The sequence below is a fragment of the Hemitrygon akajei genome, chromosome 8 (assembly GCF_048418815.1).
Source record: "Hemitrygon akajei chromosome 8, sHemAka1.3, whole genome shotgun sequence".
Classification (NCBI taxonomy): domain Eukaryota; kingdom Metazoa; phylum Chordata; class Chondrichthyes; order Myliobatiformes; family Dasyatidae; genus Hemitrygon; species Hemitrygon akajei.
The window spans coordinates 12,037,747-12,054,349 of NC_133131.1; the positions used below are offsets into that span (position 1 = coordinate 12,037,747).

Sequence of the window (16,603 nt, forward strand, 5' to 3'; positions counted from 1 at the left end):
CCCCCCATCATCCTCCCACGTCACCTCCTTCAACACCATGTAGCCCAGAGCTTGTTCAGAGTCCCATAGCTATTAGACATTGCAGATTAATGTAAGCCACTGGTGACGGGGACAATGTACTCCCTTAAGTACCCCCTGCTCTGCCAAAGGAACAGAAACAGGTTGTTCTTACTGAAAGTCCAAGGTGTAGAAGTACAACTTGTAAGATGCCTTTACCAGAAGGAACATGAGTGGGGAGTATGACATAATATATATTTACTGGCATAATAAAGGAGTTCCAGCCCAACATTGCATCAGTTTTACTACTACTGACATGACCTTGACAAGGTCTGCGTTTTGCTTTCTCAGTGCAGAGCAGAGGTTGAAGATATCAGGGAGTATTATTTCTGCATTGTGCATTGTAGGATCTATGGGTCTAGCTGTAGATGGATACGCTGCAAAGAGTTTAAAATTAAGAGCTCCACCCTAATTGTTCTGGGTGTTGTAGCCACTCAGGGGAGGAAGGCAGTAGTGATATGGTGGGCACACTGGGGTCTGTGCTGGGTTGGGGGAATGGCCCCTCCCGTCGGTACTGCTCTCTAACGTTCGCTCGGTGGAAGACAAGCTGCATTGCGCTCGTCTGTGCGTGATGAGGAACTGCAGCATGCTTGTTCTTGCAGAAATGTGGCTCCAGTTCAACATCCCATGCAACATGAATCTACAGGCCACGCCACGAAGGGACCAGGCCAACGTAATTTTTTTAGTGACTGTCTATGCTATTGTAACTATATGTGCTGTGTGAAGTGCGTGACTGTGTATTGCACCTTAGCCCCGGAGGAACGTTGTTTTGCTTAGATGGAAACGTGTGTATGGTTGAACAACAATTAAACTTGAAGATGGGCTCAAAACATAAATATCTGCTCAAAGCAAACCTGCAGGTTGACACAACTATTCTGCTAACTGATTTCTTCTTCGGGCTTGAACTGCTAACGACACTCTACTGAATGGCACGGGTAGCCACTTGAGAACAATTAAGCACAGGATTAAAAATCAAAGTGTATATACAGTATACAACCCTGAGACTTGTCTTCCCCACAGACAGCTATGAAACAAAGTAAACCATGGAACCCTTTCAAAGAAAAACACTCAAAGAAACAAATAGCGCAATCAGCAACAAAAAAAAAGAACAAGCAAAAACACAGAATATAAAACAAAAACAAGAGTCCATATTCAGTTCAGCTCGGTGTTCAATATCTGTAGGCTGCCCCGAACTAAGTGAAGGCTATGAATAATATTTCAGTGATCCAGACTGGACTTACAACAATATAGCCGTTTTCATGAGCATACTCTTCTACTCTGTTCCCAAAATTGCAAGATTAATTTGGTTCACACCTTGTCATGGAGGAACACAACACAACAACCTACACAATGGCCTCTGCACATTAGCAACAACAGAATGCTCTCAACCTGCGGTCCACCTGTTCCATGTCAATGCACTTAAATATCTTGTAGGGCCACAAAGAAAGTCCCCCTATTTACAAAGGCTGAAATTTACCAGCTCAAGAGAACATCAGTGCTTTAACTTAAGACCAACTTTACACCATCCATGTGATAACGTGCTTGATAATGTTCTGAATGGACACACATTGATCTAATTGTAAGTCAAGCATTAATATAATAAAACAAACAATAGCTCAATCTTAAGGAGGATGCAAGCATACAAATAATATTAAATCATATTAGTCAACCATTTGAAAAATTAAAGCTAACTCTTAAGTTTTGTAGCACATGGTTAATAAAAATAAGCTTATACTTCTTACTGGCTAGAATATAGTTTTAAAAATGGAGATTAAAAGGCAATGTTAAAATAGCAATATAAAAAATATTTTTCACTCACCTTGCTTAGGATACGAATGATCTGTTTAATCTGCCCATGAGTTACTCGCTTACTGATACAGCCAAAGACAACAAGAGCTCTCGGCTGAAGAGATGGGTTATATTGGAATGCAAATCTACGTTGAACAAACACAGTTAAAAAAGAATGAGAGGAAGTTGCAATGATGTCAGGCAATATATTGTGCACATACCAGACTGAACGGAGCAGGTGAAAAATTGCATGCCAAAAGTGTTCAGACATGTACTTAAACTCACGCTATCCGGTTCAATGCCCATTTGGGGTCTCCATTAGTCTATCTGCCCAAGGTGGCAGTGAAGGGGTACAACTGATCCACCCTACTATGGGCTGAGAGAAGAATAAAATCATCCATTCTTCCCCATTTCCCATTTTAGCCTGACTGCTGTTGCAAAAGGAATCTTTGGCCTATAGGACAACCCTAGAATACAACACACAGTGGGTATTGTGGATAGAAAGACACATCTTCTATTGCCAATGCTTTTCTTGAGACCTCATAGGAATGCAGCAGAGGTTTACACCTTTTAAACAATATTTCCCCTTAAGCCAAAGTAAACTTGATGATTAGCTTCTCATGTCCCTTTCTTTAATCATCACCCCTTTTGGCTCCATGTAGAATAAGGAAATTTGAATGGCTAGTCAGATTTTTGCTGTACTAATGACAAAAATGTATAAACATTGGAATACAGGCTTTCCTATTGTGAAGGGGCATGTTACAAGTCAACATCAGCCTAGAAGTAGTATTCCTCAAATGGACGAAACATGGAGTAAGGAAGTCAGATTCTTGTCTCCCCAAGAATGCCCAGCTCAAGAACACGAAACATTGAAAATGTATCTCAGCGTAACGAGCAAACCATCCATCAGTCTCCATAATGCCGCATTCTTCATCAGGTTTAAGGAGAAGCATTCTGCTCTCCAAGCTGAAGAGGGAAAGGGGAGGGGGTAAAAGTCCAATGCTGTCAGGCAGCTGACTGGTGCTTAAGCAAGTTCCTTTACCTTCTAAGACCAAGTTCATAATTCGATGATTGGATTTCTGCAGTCCTGGGATCCAGATACAAACCTTTTCTGCTGATCATCCTTCAACTAATGTATTGTCAGCATTGGCAATTAGCAGTAGCGTGAACGGTATGAAGTCCTTGGTTGTTTAAGTTTAAAGGTAGTACCTTTGCTAGTTAGGAGAGCATCACTAAGAGATGCCATTTGATTTATCCCTTTATACCCTGATCATTTCAGAATCTGGAGTCCGTAAGGAAAACGTAAAAGAGTTTAACCATCACTCTTTAACCTGTTCCTCACCAAACAGGCCATGCTCTTTTTTCACTGTTGCTATCAGGTAGAAGGTACGAGAGCCTAAGGACTTGCACCACAAGGTTCATTAATAGTTACTACCCCTTAACTATCAGGCTCTTGAACAAAAGAGGACAATGACATTCATCTATTGAGATGTTCCCACAAGCAATGATCTCACTTTATATTGCTATTTATTGCAATTTATATTTGCATTTGTAGTTTGTTGTCTTCTATGCTCTTGCTCTTTCATTGATGCTGTTTACAGTTACTGTTCTATAGGTTTGCCGAGTATGCCTGCAGGAAAAAGGATCTCAGGGTTATATGTGGTTAAATGTGTACTCTGATAATAAATTGTACTTTGAATGTTGAAGAGATTGTAATAATGATCTGACTTCCCAAACACATAGGAGAAATTATTTTGCATTATGACTCCATAATTGTTTTGAATTTCTGTCTTTGGTAATCTGTGAGAGTGATTCTTACCCCACAAAGTCTCAGTACAGAAGACATGTGGTCTAGTGAGGTGGGTAGGTTCGGCACGGAGTTTGGCAAGTAAAATAAAAATTGAAGGACAGAAAGCAAAATCAGTATAAACAACTCTTTGTGTATAAAGTGCAACTTCACAACACCTACTTTTGTGCTAACTCTGTCCACTGGTCCAGCCATTTGCAGGTAGGTATATCCCTCATACAGGCCTGAAAAAAAAAACATGTTATTATGGTACTTGAAAAGCAAAAAGAAAAATGCTGATGCTGGGAATCTGAATCTGAAGTAAGAGTACCAAGGTACTATAGCATCTGTGGAAAGGAAACAAAATTTAAGGTTTCAGGGTGATGATCTGAATTGTTAAAACTGCATTTCTCCTTCCACAGATGCTGCAATACTAGCTGAATATTCATTGCTATCTGTTTTAGTTCATTGAGATTTACTACTTTCAACATAATAAGATTTTTCAAGATCAGAGGTTCCCAACCTGTTAATGATAGGGTTCCACGGCATAAAAAAGGTTAGGAACCCCTGTTCTAGGTAGGTATGTATAAATGCATCAGGTAGCTACTTCCCTTGTTGAGCTTCATTAAGCTGGGAACATATTAAAAGTGAACACTCAGTTAACTGCCAGCCACAGGACATCTATCATCAGTACCCATTTCTCAAATAAACACCTCCCTTCCACAGAGTGAGGCCTGACTTCCTGCTGAACTGGCAGCTGGTAACGATGAATACTGAATATTTAAATGGGCCACACCAAATCGGTGAATAAAGTAGCACCAATAATTCAACATGATTTACTTTCTGTATTCACATAATAACCCCAGTCAATTATATCTGACACCCAGTACAACAGGCAATATAGGGAACACAGAAGTCGGCACATTGAACTGTTTTGCTCCTTAGCTTACATTCAGTTGCACAATTTCCAGCAATAAGGAAGTAACTTCACGATTTGAAAAATACTGATTACAAGGCATAATTCATCATTTCAAAATGCATTTCAGAAAACTGCAGTCAACAAAAGTATAGCATACTTATCAATGTGACCAAAGAAATGATTTTGGGGGTTTTCTTTCCTGTACAGACTCCATTTCAAGTGAACAAAAATGTCATAATGGATACAGCGCAGTCCATCACAAAACAACAGTCCATTGAGTCTGCCTACACTTCTAGCTGCCTCGGGAACACAGCCAACATAGTCAAAGACCCCTCATGCCGGTCATTTTCTCTTCTACCCACTTCCATTGGGCACAAGTTACAAAAGCTTGAGGGCAGTATACTGCTATTAAAATCTTGAATGAAGCTCTAGTGCAATAAAGACTTTGCACCTAATTTGTCTACCTGCACTGCACTTTCTCTGTAACACCACATTCTATATCCTGTTCTTACCTACCCCTTGGTCTACCTCAATGTACAGTACTGTGCAAAACTCTTAGGCATCTATATATTTGACTTTTGCACGATACCGTATTTGTCAACGTGGATTGGACAGCAAGTCTGTAAAAAATCTGGCAGGATCAAAGGATGTTAGGAAAGGCAAGAGCGGAGTGCTACGGGAGGGGGTGGAAAAAGCGGCAGAGAAGGAATGCCAGGGCGGGATGTGGCACGAGTGCAGAGATACCCAGCACTGATACAGCAGACAAGGTCAATTGCAAAAGTCTTAGGCACCCTAGCTATATATATGTGACATTTGCACAGCACTATACTTATATTTAGAAATAATCTGTATGGAAAGTTTTTTATTATACCTTGGGACATGTGGCAACAATAAACCAATTAGCAATTAAGAGGGGCCTCATTTAAATTCCCTGGCATTCCACTTTCAAGGCAAGATATTAAAAATTCCATTTCCCTCTTACCTTCCAAAAGGACTTTGTTCCTTTTGTTAGTGGGCTGACTAAAACAAGTCCATCGTGGAGGGGATGTGTACTGAGGAGTTGTGGTGGAAGGATGTTGGTACTCTAAAATTAAGGTTTGCTAGCTGGGAGGATACGCTCTTCCTAACATTTTGCATGAGTAATTCCAACATCCATTTCTTTAAACTTACCTTGTGAACAAGAAAAAAGGCAAGCTATTCACTGCTTCAAACTATGACTATTCTGTCAAAGATCAATATTTTCCTCTCTAAGCAAGCAAGCTAAATAATAAATCTGATTTGTCTGCCTTCTGGATTTATTTTTGCTGGGAGAACAAATTATTTTCTATTACGACCCTGTGTTTTCTGTCTTTGCTTGTCTGTGTGTGTGACTCTTACCTCCATTATCTCCAACAAGGCTTCCGTTACGGTTTCAAGGGAGGTAAGGGCAAAAGTCTCTCTCTCATAGGATCCAGGAGAAAAGGAACGATCACGATAGCTGGACCGGAATGCTATCACAGCAGCCGACTTGACTTTGCTGATTCCAAAAAGCAGGTAGAACTTGGGCAATGAAAACTCCGTCAGGCTGAGCCTCAAGACTTGTTTAGTCTCTTCTGTTGGGAAGGAAAAAAAAGGTTTGTTTTAAAGAAAAGTACTTAATCTCTGTTTTAAATGGACAACCCCTTAGTTTTAAAAAGTGATCTCTAGTTCTAGATTTCTCTGCAAGACAAATCCTCCTTTTACATGCACCTTGTCAATACTCCACATATAATTCAATTAAACCATCTGTCATATAACATATAACGCCTGGTATAACTTAAGTATATCTTCCCTACATTAGTTTTCAACATATGCTTTCCTAAATATTTCAGTGCCTGTACACTAGCATGGAACTACTGAGAATACAGGAACAATTAGCCTATCAGGGTACTTGGAACTGTGGAGGTAATATACTAGTGTGGATTGAGAATTGTTAGTAACCATTTTTGCTTTATGCTTGTAAAACAGTTTTCCCTCAGTTGTCGAACAGTGGATGTTGGTTCAATTAAATTTCCGGAGAATTGAACTTAAATAAATGATCAAGGCATAAAAAGCTAAACTAAATTGTAGATTCATAAAACGTAGGACAATACAGCACATACACTGGCCCTTCACCCACAACATTTGTGCCAAACACGACTTCTTGAGTGAAGTGAGCTCCTTGACTGATGGACTGACTGACTTATTTATACAGCACTTTAACAAGCCCATGCCACCCAATTACACCCCAGTGAGTCGATCAATTAACCTACTAACCTGCACGTCTTTGGAACGTGGGAGGAAACTGGAGCATCTGGAGGAAACCCACATGGTCATAGGAAGAATGTACAAACTCCTCACAAATTTCAGCAGGAATTGAACACAGGTCACTAGCGCTGTAATAGCATTACATTAACCCCTATGCTACTGTGCCAACCCGTATCTGAAAAACCCAGTGGTAACTTTACGATATTCCTTTGTTTTGGCTTCCCAAAGAGCAAGCTTTTTGACATTAAACCTCCTGAATATCATTCTAATTTTAAATATCTAAATCACATTCTCCTCCCAGCTTTAAAGCTTTATTTGTCACATCTGAAAGGATTCACTTTGTCTTTTTACATTTGTCATCATTTTGTTCAGTTTCTATTGAGGGATCAATCTCGACTTTACAAACAAGACCTGGAGAGAAATCCTTGCTGTTTGCTTTCAGAGGTGAACATGCCCTCAAAAAGACATTTAAATTGTCACAGCAGTATTGGCACTGAATGGTTTAATTCACATTCGGCAACTAGTTGCAGATTAGTGAAAATTTTGCCAGCACAAATTGCAACAACTTTGAACACTTCTTACGAGCTGGAAGATATGTGTTGTAATCATTTCTCGTCTGTTTTGCAACCAGCTTGATGTTGTTAAAATTAAGTAAACCTCCATTAGTTTAACCAATATGTTCCAAAAGCAAATATGTGTCAACACTCGAAAGCAAAACCTCAAACTTTAAACACAAACAAATGCAAGTAGTAGAACTAGAGTATACTTGTTTCATTAAGATGTCCCAAAGTCAGAGCACTTCGATTCAATTATACAAAGCTTGGAGAAAAGTGACTCCAGGACAACATCCCATGCACCATCAATCTTTAGGTTATGCTTCTTAGGGACTTGTGCTAATATTATTTGGTGACTGTATGTGCTATCATAACTGTATGTGCTGTGTCTGACTTTATATAAAATGTTCTGCACCTTGGCCCCGGAAAAATGCCGTTTCCTTTAGCTGTATATATGTACCTAATGCCCTTCCCTTGGACAACATCAGCGGCATGGAGAGGGGAGACTTTCAGCTTGGGCAACTGCCGGTCTTCCATTAAAAAAAACCTTACCCAGGCTTGCGCCCTGGAAACTTCCCAAGGTGCAAATCCATGGTCTATCGAGACTAACGGAGGCCTATTGCACCTATATATGTACATGGCTGAACGGCTATTAAACTTGAACTTGATAATGCCCTTATAACAACTGCAATATCGTAAACGATATTTTACAGATCTGTCATCCTGCCTTTCAGCCGAACAAAATCTTGCATTTATTAATTACCTTCAGTAACAAAAATAGACCTAAGGAGCTGCTCAGTAGCATGAATGAAAAAGAAAGGAAGCTGTGAAATAATCTGAAATCAAAAACATTTGTAGGTGAGATCTCAAAACAGGAAATGGATGTTGGGAGCCGCCCAGAAAGAGGGTGTAGCCACAATGACAGTAAACAAGAGCTTGACAGCTTGTGGTCTATCTTGGATGAACTGATAATTTTTGAAATGCACAGATCAGAAGAAGATAAGTAAAATCTGACTGTTGGGGTTAACACAGGCCTGAATCCAGAATCCAGAAGAATGTTGAGACTGAGGTAAAAAACACAAAATGCAGGAGAAACTCAGCAAATTTGGCAGCATCTATGGGGGCGAATAAACAGTTGACTGTTTATTCCCTCCTTAGATGCAGCTTGACCTGCTGAATTCCTCCAACGTTGTGTGTGTGTGTTGCTCAAGACTTCCTGCACCTGCAGAACCTGCTGTGTTTGGGACTCGAAGTATCTGGTTCAGTTTAACATGGTGACTAGAGTTGGCCCTTATAGAAGGGTTTAGATCATGGATTTTGTTACATGTTCATTCAAGATGGGCTATCAGAAAAGCAGAGTAACAACACAGGGTCAACACAGATATCAGATCAAAAGATGTGGAGGAAAGATAAAACATGTCGGAAATGGGGTTAAAGACTATAGACCACAGACTACAGAAACAGAGCAGTATTAAGCCATTTTTCCATTGAGTTGGCTCCACCATTTCATCATAGCTGAATTATCATCTCTCTCAACCACATTCTCCTGTCTTCTCCCTGTAACCTTTGATGCCCTTACTAATCAATAAATTATCAACCTCTGCTTTAAGTATAGCCAATGACTTTATCTCTACAGCCATCTGTGGCAATGAATTTCACAGATTCACTACGCATAAGGAAATTCCTCCTCATCTCTGTTCCGAAGGGACACCTTGTATTCTGAGCTTGAGCCCTCTGGTCCTAGACTCTTCCACTTTTGGAAAAATGCGCACCAGGTCCACTCTATCTAGCCCTTTTAATACTTGATAGGTCTCAGTGAGATCCCCTCTCATTCTTTTAAACTGCAGTGAGTACAGGCCCAGAGCCATCGAATGCTCCAAAGCCAACTTATGTTAATCCTTCCATTCATTCGGACGTTGCAAATTTTAAACAGTTCAGTTAAACCACGCTTGGTATTGTATGCAGTTAAAGTCAACCATTTATGAAAAGGATGCATTTTCATTGGAGTTCAGAGGAGATTCACCAAGATATTGCCTGGGTTGGAGGACTTTAACTATTTGGAGATATTGGAGGAACTGATTTTTGTTTTCCTTGGAGCAAAGGTGACCTAACAGATGGATATAAACTTCTAAGAGACATAAATAAGGTATTAAGTCAGAATCTTTTTGTTCATAGTTCATTCATTGTGTGCTGATCATGATCTTTCCATGACCATGATTGTTCATGGCAAATTTTTCTACAGAAATGGCTTGCCATTGCCTTCTTCTGGGCATTGTCTTTACGAAACAGGTGACCAGCCACTATCAATACTCTTCAGAGATTGTCTGCATCGTATCAGTGGTTGCAAAACCAGGATTTGTGATGTGTACTGGCTGTTCATACGACCGCCCACCACCTGCTCCCATGGCTTCACATGACCCTGATCGGGGGGGTGGGGGGGGGAGCTAAGCAGGTGCTAAACCTTGCCTGTGGGTGACCTGCTGGCTAGCAGAGGGAAGAAGCGCCTTACACCTCCTTTGGTAAAGACCCATATCTAACCCGCCACAGAAGGGCTAACAAAAATAAGAGTTAGAAGAGGTTTTTAAGAGAAAGTATATTTTTTTCCCTCCACACAATACAGTTGGCATTTGGAACTCGGTGCCATGGTAGGTGGCTGGGTCATATACATTCACTACAGACAGAGGAATTTAGAAAAGCACTTAAATAGGCAAGACATTGAGGGTACACACTTAATGCAGGAAAATGGGGGCAGTGTGAAAGGGCAAAAAGGTCAGCATAGGAGTATCACAGAGGCACAGCTTCATTGAGCAGAACTGTATGACAGGATATGGATGACTAAAAGAAAGTGGGGCCAATCCCTTGGAACTCAGGAGAAACGGCAGTAGTCTGTGCTTTCCCATCACTGACCTGATAGATAGAATTAGAACTAAATAAGAGCAGGGCAGTAAATGAAGAGGAGATTGTGATGATCTTAAGGTAGTGTGTAGCAGAAAGCGAAAGGATGGTCATCTACCCACAGGAAAGATATCAGAAAGACTGAAAGAGTAGAGATTGCCCCGTGATTACTTTAGGGTTAATCGGGTTTGTAGGGGTTGGTGGGGCAGTTCAAAGGGTCAGAAGGTCCTACTCCGTGCTTTATTGCTAAATTTAAAAAAATGACAAGGATGCTGCCGAGCTTTGAGGACCCAAGTTTTAGGAAAAGATTAAATAGGTTAGGACTTTGTCCTCTAGAGGGTAGGAGAACAGGGGTGAGGATGTCATAGGGGTAAACAAAATACGGGATATAGATAGGGTAAATGCAGGCAGGCTTTTTCCACTGAGATTGGGCGAGACTAGAACCAGGGGGCATGGGTTAAGGATGAAAGGTGAAATGTTTAAGAGGAACATGAGGGGAAAGTTCTTCCCTCAGAGTGTCACGGGAGTATGGAACGAGCTGCCAGTGGAAGTGGTCGATTTCAACATTTACGAGAAGTGTGGATAGTACATGGATGGGAAGGGCTATGACCCAGGTGCAGGATGATGGGCGTAGGCAAAATAATAGTTTGTCATGGAGTAGATGGGCTGAAGGGCCAGCTTCAGTGCTGTAGTGCTCTATGACTCTATGATGGATAATGCTGTGGTTGTGGTAGGATTGCTTCAAAGCTATCAGCTTTACTACAACAGAACATTTTATTCAGGGTATTGTTCAATTCCCTGAGGAGCACTAACAACTGGCTCTGACTATGATCCGAACTCAAACTTAAGCGAGTACAGGCATTTCATTAGGGACAAGGTAAAAAGGCAGGAAGTGCAAATTACTTGGAAAGGAAGTACACTGATAAGATTCAGAAGCAAGAAAAAGGAAGAACTCTGTCTCACACACTCTTTCCAACATAACAAGCTGATTTCAAAACATTTTGGTTTGAGATAGCAGAAATTCACATTATTGAAAATTAAATCTGATGAAATATTCATTAAGAATTGCCAAGAAGAATGCTTTGAGAAAATCTATAATTCCTTCATATTTTCATACATGAAAACAGAAAGGTCAGAATTCCAGAGCTTACCACTGAAATTAAGTTGCGAACAAGTGCAGAGCGAATGAATAATGTTGATGACTAAACCGTGGGTGGAAGCCCTTAGGGACAGAGGGCCTGTGGCCACTAACAAAGTAACCACGTGGAAGAGGTAAGGGAGATGTGCGGCTACGTCAAGCGAATTGTTGAAAGACAACATCAGCATGTATCGAGCAAGAATGGCGATGTCGTCCCACATCAGGTGCTGTTCGAGTGTAGGAGTTGGAGACAGGCAGGTCTTGTCAATTATTTTGCACATTCTTCCAATCACCTGCAAGAGAAGAGCAAGACCAAGGTTACAAGACCATAAGACACTGGAGCAGATTAGACCATTCAGCTCATTGAGTCTGCTTTGCCACTATAGGAAACATCCTTTCCACATCCACTCTATCGAGACCTTTCAATATTCAATAGGCTTCAATGAAATCGTCCTTCATTCTTCTAAACTCCAGAGTGTATAGGCCCTCATACATTAACCTTATAATTCCCAGGATCATTCTTGAGAACATCCTCTGGACTGTCCAGAATGCCACCACGTCCTTACATAAGGACCCTAAACCGCACACGATACTCCAAGAAACTACACAGTTTTGCACAAGTCAGATATAGCGGAATGCTTAAGCCAAAATGGTGATTATCATTATGAGGCGGCCTCAGTGTTGCCCTAAGTACAATAGGAAAAAACTCAGTAAACTTCAAACTCAACTTTTTAAAATCCACTCCCATTTATAAATCAAATCCCAAATCTGCAACTTCTTCCACTGGTTTGGCTTAATTGATTTTGTTGTACTAGAGTGTGAATCCTTTCGTTGGTGGAGAATTTCCATTTAAAGTTCAAAGCAAACTTATTATTAAAGTAGACAGATGTCATCATATACTACCCTGATATTCAGTTTTTGCAGGCAATTACAGATAAATAAAGAATTACAATAGAATTTATGAAAACCTGTAAGTTACAAAGACTTCCAATGTACGAACGAAGACAAATCGTGTAAATAAACAATACTGAGCTATCATCATGCTGTGCCGTGTTGTATGACAAAGGCGATCATGATTGTTCTTGGGGAGAGACTGGATGAACTGGATAATACTCTTAAGAGACTTCGCTTGGCGTCAGTGGTCGCATTGTGATATGCTCCAGCTGCTCATATGACCGTCCACCACCTGCTCCTGTGGCTTCACGTGACCCTGATCTGGGGGTGAGGGGGAGGTGCTAAGCAGGTGCTACACCCTGCCCAAGGGTGACCTACAGGCTGGCGGAGGGAAGGAGCGCCTTACACCTCCTTTGGTAGAGATGCATCTCTACCCTGCCACCCAACTATAGTCCTTGAAAGTGAGTCTACAGGTTGTGCAGTCAGTTAAGCGTTGAGGCTGAGGTGAGGTCTGAATGTTATTTAAGTGCTTATTTATCAAATGTGACCCTAGACAATAACTGTCAGATGACTATTAGAAAACACTAGAGGTAGGGTCCTTGTGTACCCTGAGCTCATGTCTAAGGGTCTTGCAGTCAATGAAAAGATAAAGCCGGACTCATTTGCAGCACTAGTGATCGGAAGGGCAGGGTTCAATCCACCACTGTCTATAAGGAGATTGTTCTTTCCATGATCGCCTGGGTTTCCTCTGGGTGCTCCAGTTTCCTGCCACATTCCAAGGACGTCAGTTAAGTTGTGGGCAGGCAGTGTTGGTCATTGACGCAAACAACGCCTTTCACTCTATGTTTAAATGAACATGTGACAAATAAAGCTGACGAATTGCTCCACCAACTGACGATCGATTAACAGAGACAAGGAGACAAATCTATGACTTCCGATTTGCATGGCTCCATATTTTAATCTCCACTCACTAGACGAGAAATAAAAGATTACAGATGCTGGAATCTAGAGCGAGAAACAGACTACTGAAAGAACTCAGTCAGTCAGCATCCGTGAAGGCAAAGAAATGTTCGATGTTTTGGGTCGACATTCCACATCCTGATGCAGTGTCCAGACCCAAAATACTGACAGCTTTTGCCACCAGAGATGCCACTTGAGAAACTGACTTCCACCAACACTTTGCACCTGGGTATTTAATTTGGTATCCGCACATGAAGAACAAATGGGTCGGAACTAGTTTGATACCTTGCTTGAAACAAGCTTGACATTTCCTGATGCGAGTGCCACTGCAGTGTCCGCCATGACCTCTGCTTTGATGGAGCCCAAGCCGCCTGTTGCACTGGTCTTTATGAAACTATCGAGAACAACATCGAGCAGGTCTGTGATCTATGGAGAAAAGAAGGGTCAAGGCAAAGAAACACATAAAAAAAACTAACTCAAGCCAGAAACAGATGTAAATAAGGTTACCGCCTCAAAATAACTTTTTAATCAACATGAGTATACTCTTAGAAGAATCTGAAGTAGATGTGAAGCTGATGGCCGAACCTGGCTACAGAAGGATAATTCAAAGCATAATCGTGGTAAATTTTTAACCGTATTTCAAACTAACTATAAAAAAGGCAAGACAGCGGCAATATTTCACTATAACAGTTGAAAACTTCTATAGATTTTATGGAGAGTATTCTGACAGGCTGCACCACTGTCTCGTACAGGGGGGCTGCTGCACAGGACCAAAAGAAGCTACAGAAGTAGTAAAATTGGTCAATTCTCTGATTAACATAATCAGATTCTAATTTGAGAATGGCCTGGTCACTACATAATACAAAAACGACATTAGTCCTTCAAGGATGCATCAATACCATTTTAATCCAACTGATATTGCCAGCTTTGCAAAAATACAAGGCATAAAATGGTTTTCTTTATTCCACGTCTCCTCATTCTATTGCTTCCTTCTTTCCTCTCTAAGAGACCCTCAGCTCTTACGAACTACTATTTTAGGATGATTCCAGGAATGAAGGGTTTAACATATGAGGAATGTACAGCAGCTTTGGGCCTATACTTGCTGGAATTTAGAAGAATGAGTAGAGATCTCATTGAAGCCTACCAAAGGTTGAAAGGACTAGACAGGGTGAATATGGAAAGGATGTTTCCTACGGTGGGGGTATCCTAAACTAGAGGATACAGCCTCAAAATTGAGGGGTGACCCTTTAAAACAGAGGTAAGGAGGATTTTCTTTTAGCCAGAGAATAGTAAATCTATGGAATGCTTTGCCACAGACTGTGGTGGAGACCAAATTTGTGCAAATATTTAAGGTGGAAGTTGATCATTTCCTGATTGGTCAGGGCATCGAAGGATATGGAGAGAAGGCAGGTGTATGGGGTTGAGTGGGATCCAGGATCAGTTATGATGGAATGATGGAGCAGATTTGATGGGCTGAATGGACTAATTCTGCTCCTATGTCATGTTCTTATAGTGACTCTGTGCTGAGGGTTGTATCTGCAACAAGTATTCTGATTCAGCAGCCTAATGGACAATGCTGAGGATTCGTAAATCATCGGAGGGAGAGGAGGAGTGGAAGGGAAAGGGAGAGGGGGAGGGTAGAGGGAGAGGGAATTTTCATCCATTGAACAGTGGGAACCTAAAACTCATCGTCTTAAAGGGATACAGTAGATTCTAGTCAATTGGGCCAGTGGTTATCAGGGCAGCTGCTTATTTGGAACAACCCTTAAAGAATAAATTGACAAAATTGCCAGCATTCCCTTTATTTATTTGGAACACTATTCTACTTAATTGGGTCAGGATATTGTTGCCAAACAGTTTCTAACTAGCATCAGTCTCATGCACTTGTGTGACCGTTAGACACCACACTGTACTTAGAGCAAACAGTTCTTAAATAGTCAGCTGCATGTGTTTGTGTTCAAGAAGAAGTGAATTTTGTCAGTGATAGTTGGAGAGAAATAAACATTAAGCCAATTCAGAACTGTTCTGAGCACTGTGGTTTCAAGCATTCAGGCATGGAGATGCCAGAAATGACAGGAGTGAAAATGAAACGATTTTACTACTTCATTAAGTTTTGAACTACGAAGAATTTGAAGATTTGGAGGATGCAATCGTTGAAAGCATTGAATGAAGGCAGTCCAGCATCTGTACTAGGTGTCTGCACTGATTTTGTTAATTTGCAGTCAATCAAAGGACACTGGATGAATTCCTCCATCAATAACTATTAGGAACTAATACAGTTTATAGTAGTGCAGTAGTATTGGTAGTGTTCTAACTTGTTCTGTATTTCATTTAAATACATTACTCAATTTCTCTTTATTTTATACCTTTTTAACTATTCCCATGAAACTTCAGCTAATTGGGGCAGCGCATAATTGGGTGAAAATCACTGGTCCCAATTAACTGGAATCTATTGTATTGTAAGAAACTTTAAGCAGGTGCATTGCACTTGAAGAGGTGTAACCTGCAGGGATAAGAACAAGGGATGTGAAGAAAAATCAACTCAAGTTCCATGTTTTGCTGACATGGAAATGATGGACTGAATGGCCTGGTTCTATGCAACAACTTGATAACAGAAGACCATGACAATGAGGTGCTACAGCCAGACTGCATGCCAACATATCAGATTAGGAAGGTATCAATGATTATAGGGAGAAGGTAGGAGAGTGGGGTTGAGGGGGAAAATAAATTAGTCATGACCGAATGGCAGTGCAGACATGATGGGCTGAATGGCCTAATTCTGCTCCTGTGGCTCATGGTTTTACATGATCAGAGTGGAAATGCAGTGAGGAAAGGCAGTAAGCTTTGAATTACCCCATAACTTCTGAAAACAGGTTTGTGAGTTCAGCAGTTTCATTACTTGAGTTCTGATAGTCATAACCGATTTTAGGTATGATTTTCTCCTCTGAAAACATTGATTATTATTTCTGCTGAGGGTTTGTGCTTTCATTTCAAACTCATTTTTATGAGTTCCTGGAATGCCAGAATTAGTAGTGAAGGTTTCTTATTTAATTTTACTCTTCAAAATACAGTTCCCAAGTAGTGGGAAACTTGTTGCCATTCACATGTGGAATGGAAAATCTGATGTAGCAATGCAGATTAAATCTAGTTGTCAAGGAATAAAGCCCTTAAACTCAGGTGCATGTATCAGATATGACATTTGGCTGCCATATGGAAAGCACATAAGCTTATTTCTTTTAGGAAAGGCATGGAAACTTCTCGACCGTTGCATGGACCTTCCAGCAGGTTCGATTTTGTCATTTAAAAAAAAAATTAGATAGGTATATGGACAGGAAAGGAATGGAGGG

The 16,603-nt window shown here is 40.8% G+C and overlaps 1 protein-coding gene across 6 annotated transcripts in view; it reads right to left on the reverse strand.

The window, feature by feature from the left end:
• Nucleotides 1-16,603, reverse strand: part of LOC140731641 (neurofibromin) — a 359,419-nt gene that overhangs the window by 67,861 nt on the left and 274,955 nt on the right. For all 6 annotated transcript variants that reach the window (XM_073053261.1, XM_073053258.1, XM_073053260.1 and 3 more), the window contains 5 exons: nt 13,542-13,682; nt 11,416-11,695; nt 5,928-6,142; nt 3,815-3,876; nt 1,877-1,991 (listed from right to left, as the gene is read on the reverse strand). In XM_073053261.1, the coding sequence (XP_072909362.1) occupies nt 1,877-1,991; nt 3,815-3,876; nt 5,928-6,142; nt 11,416-11,695; nt 13,542-13,682 (813 nt within the window). The remainder of the gene's footprint in view (nt 1-1,876; nt 1,992-3,814; nt 3,877-5,927; nt 6,143-11,415; nt 11,696-13,541; nt 13,683-16,603) is intronic.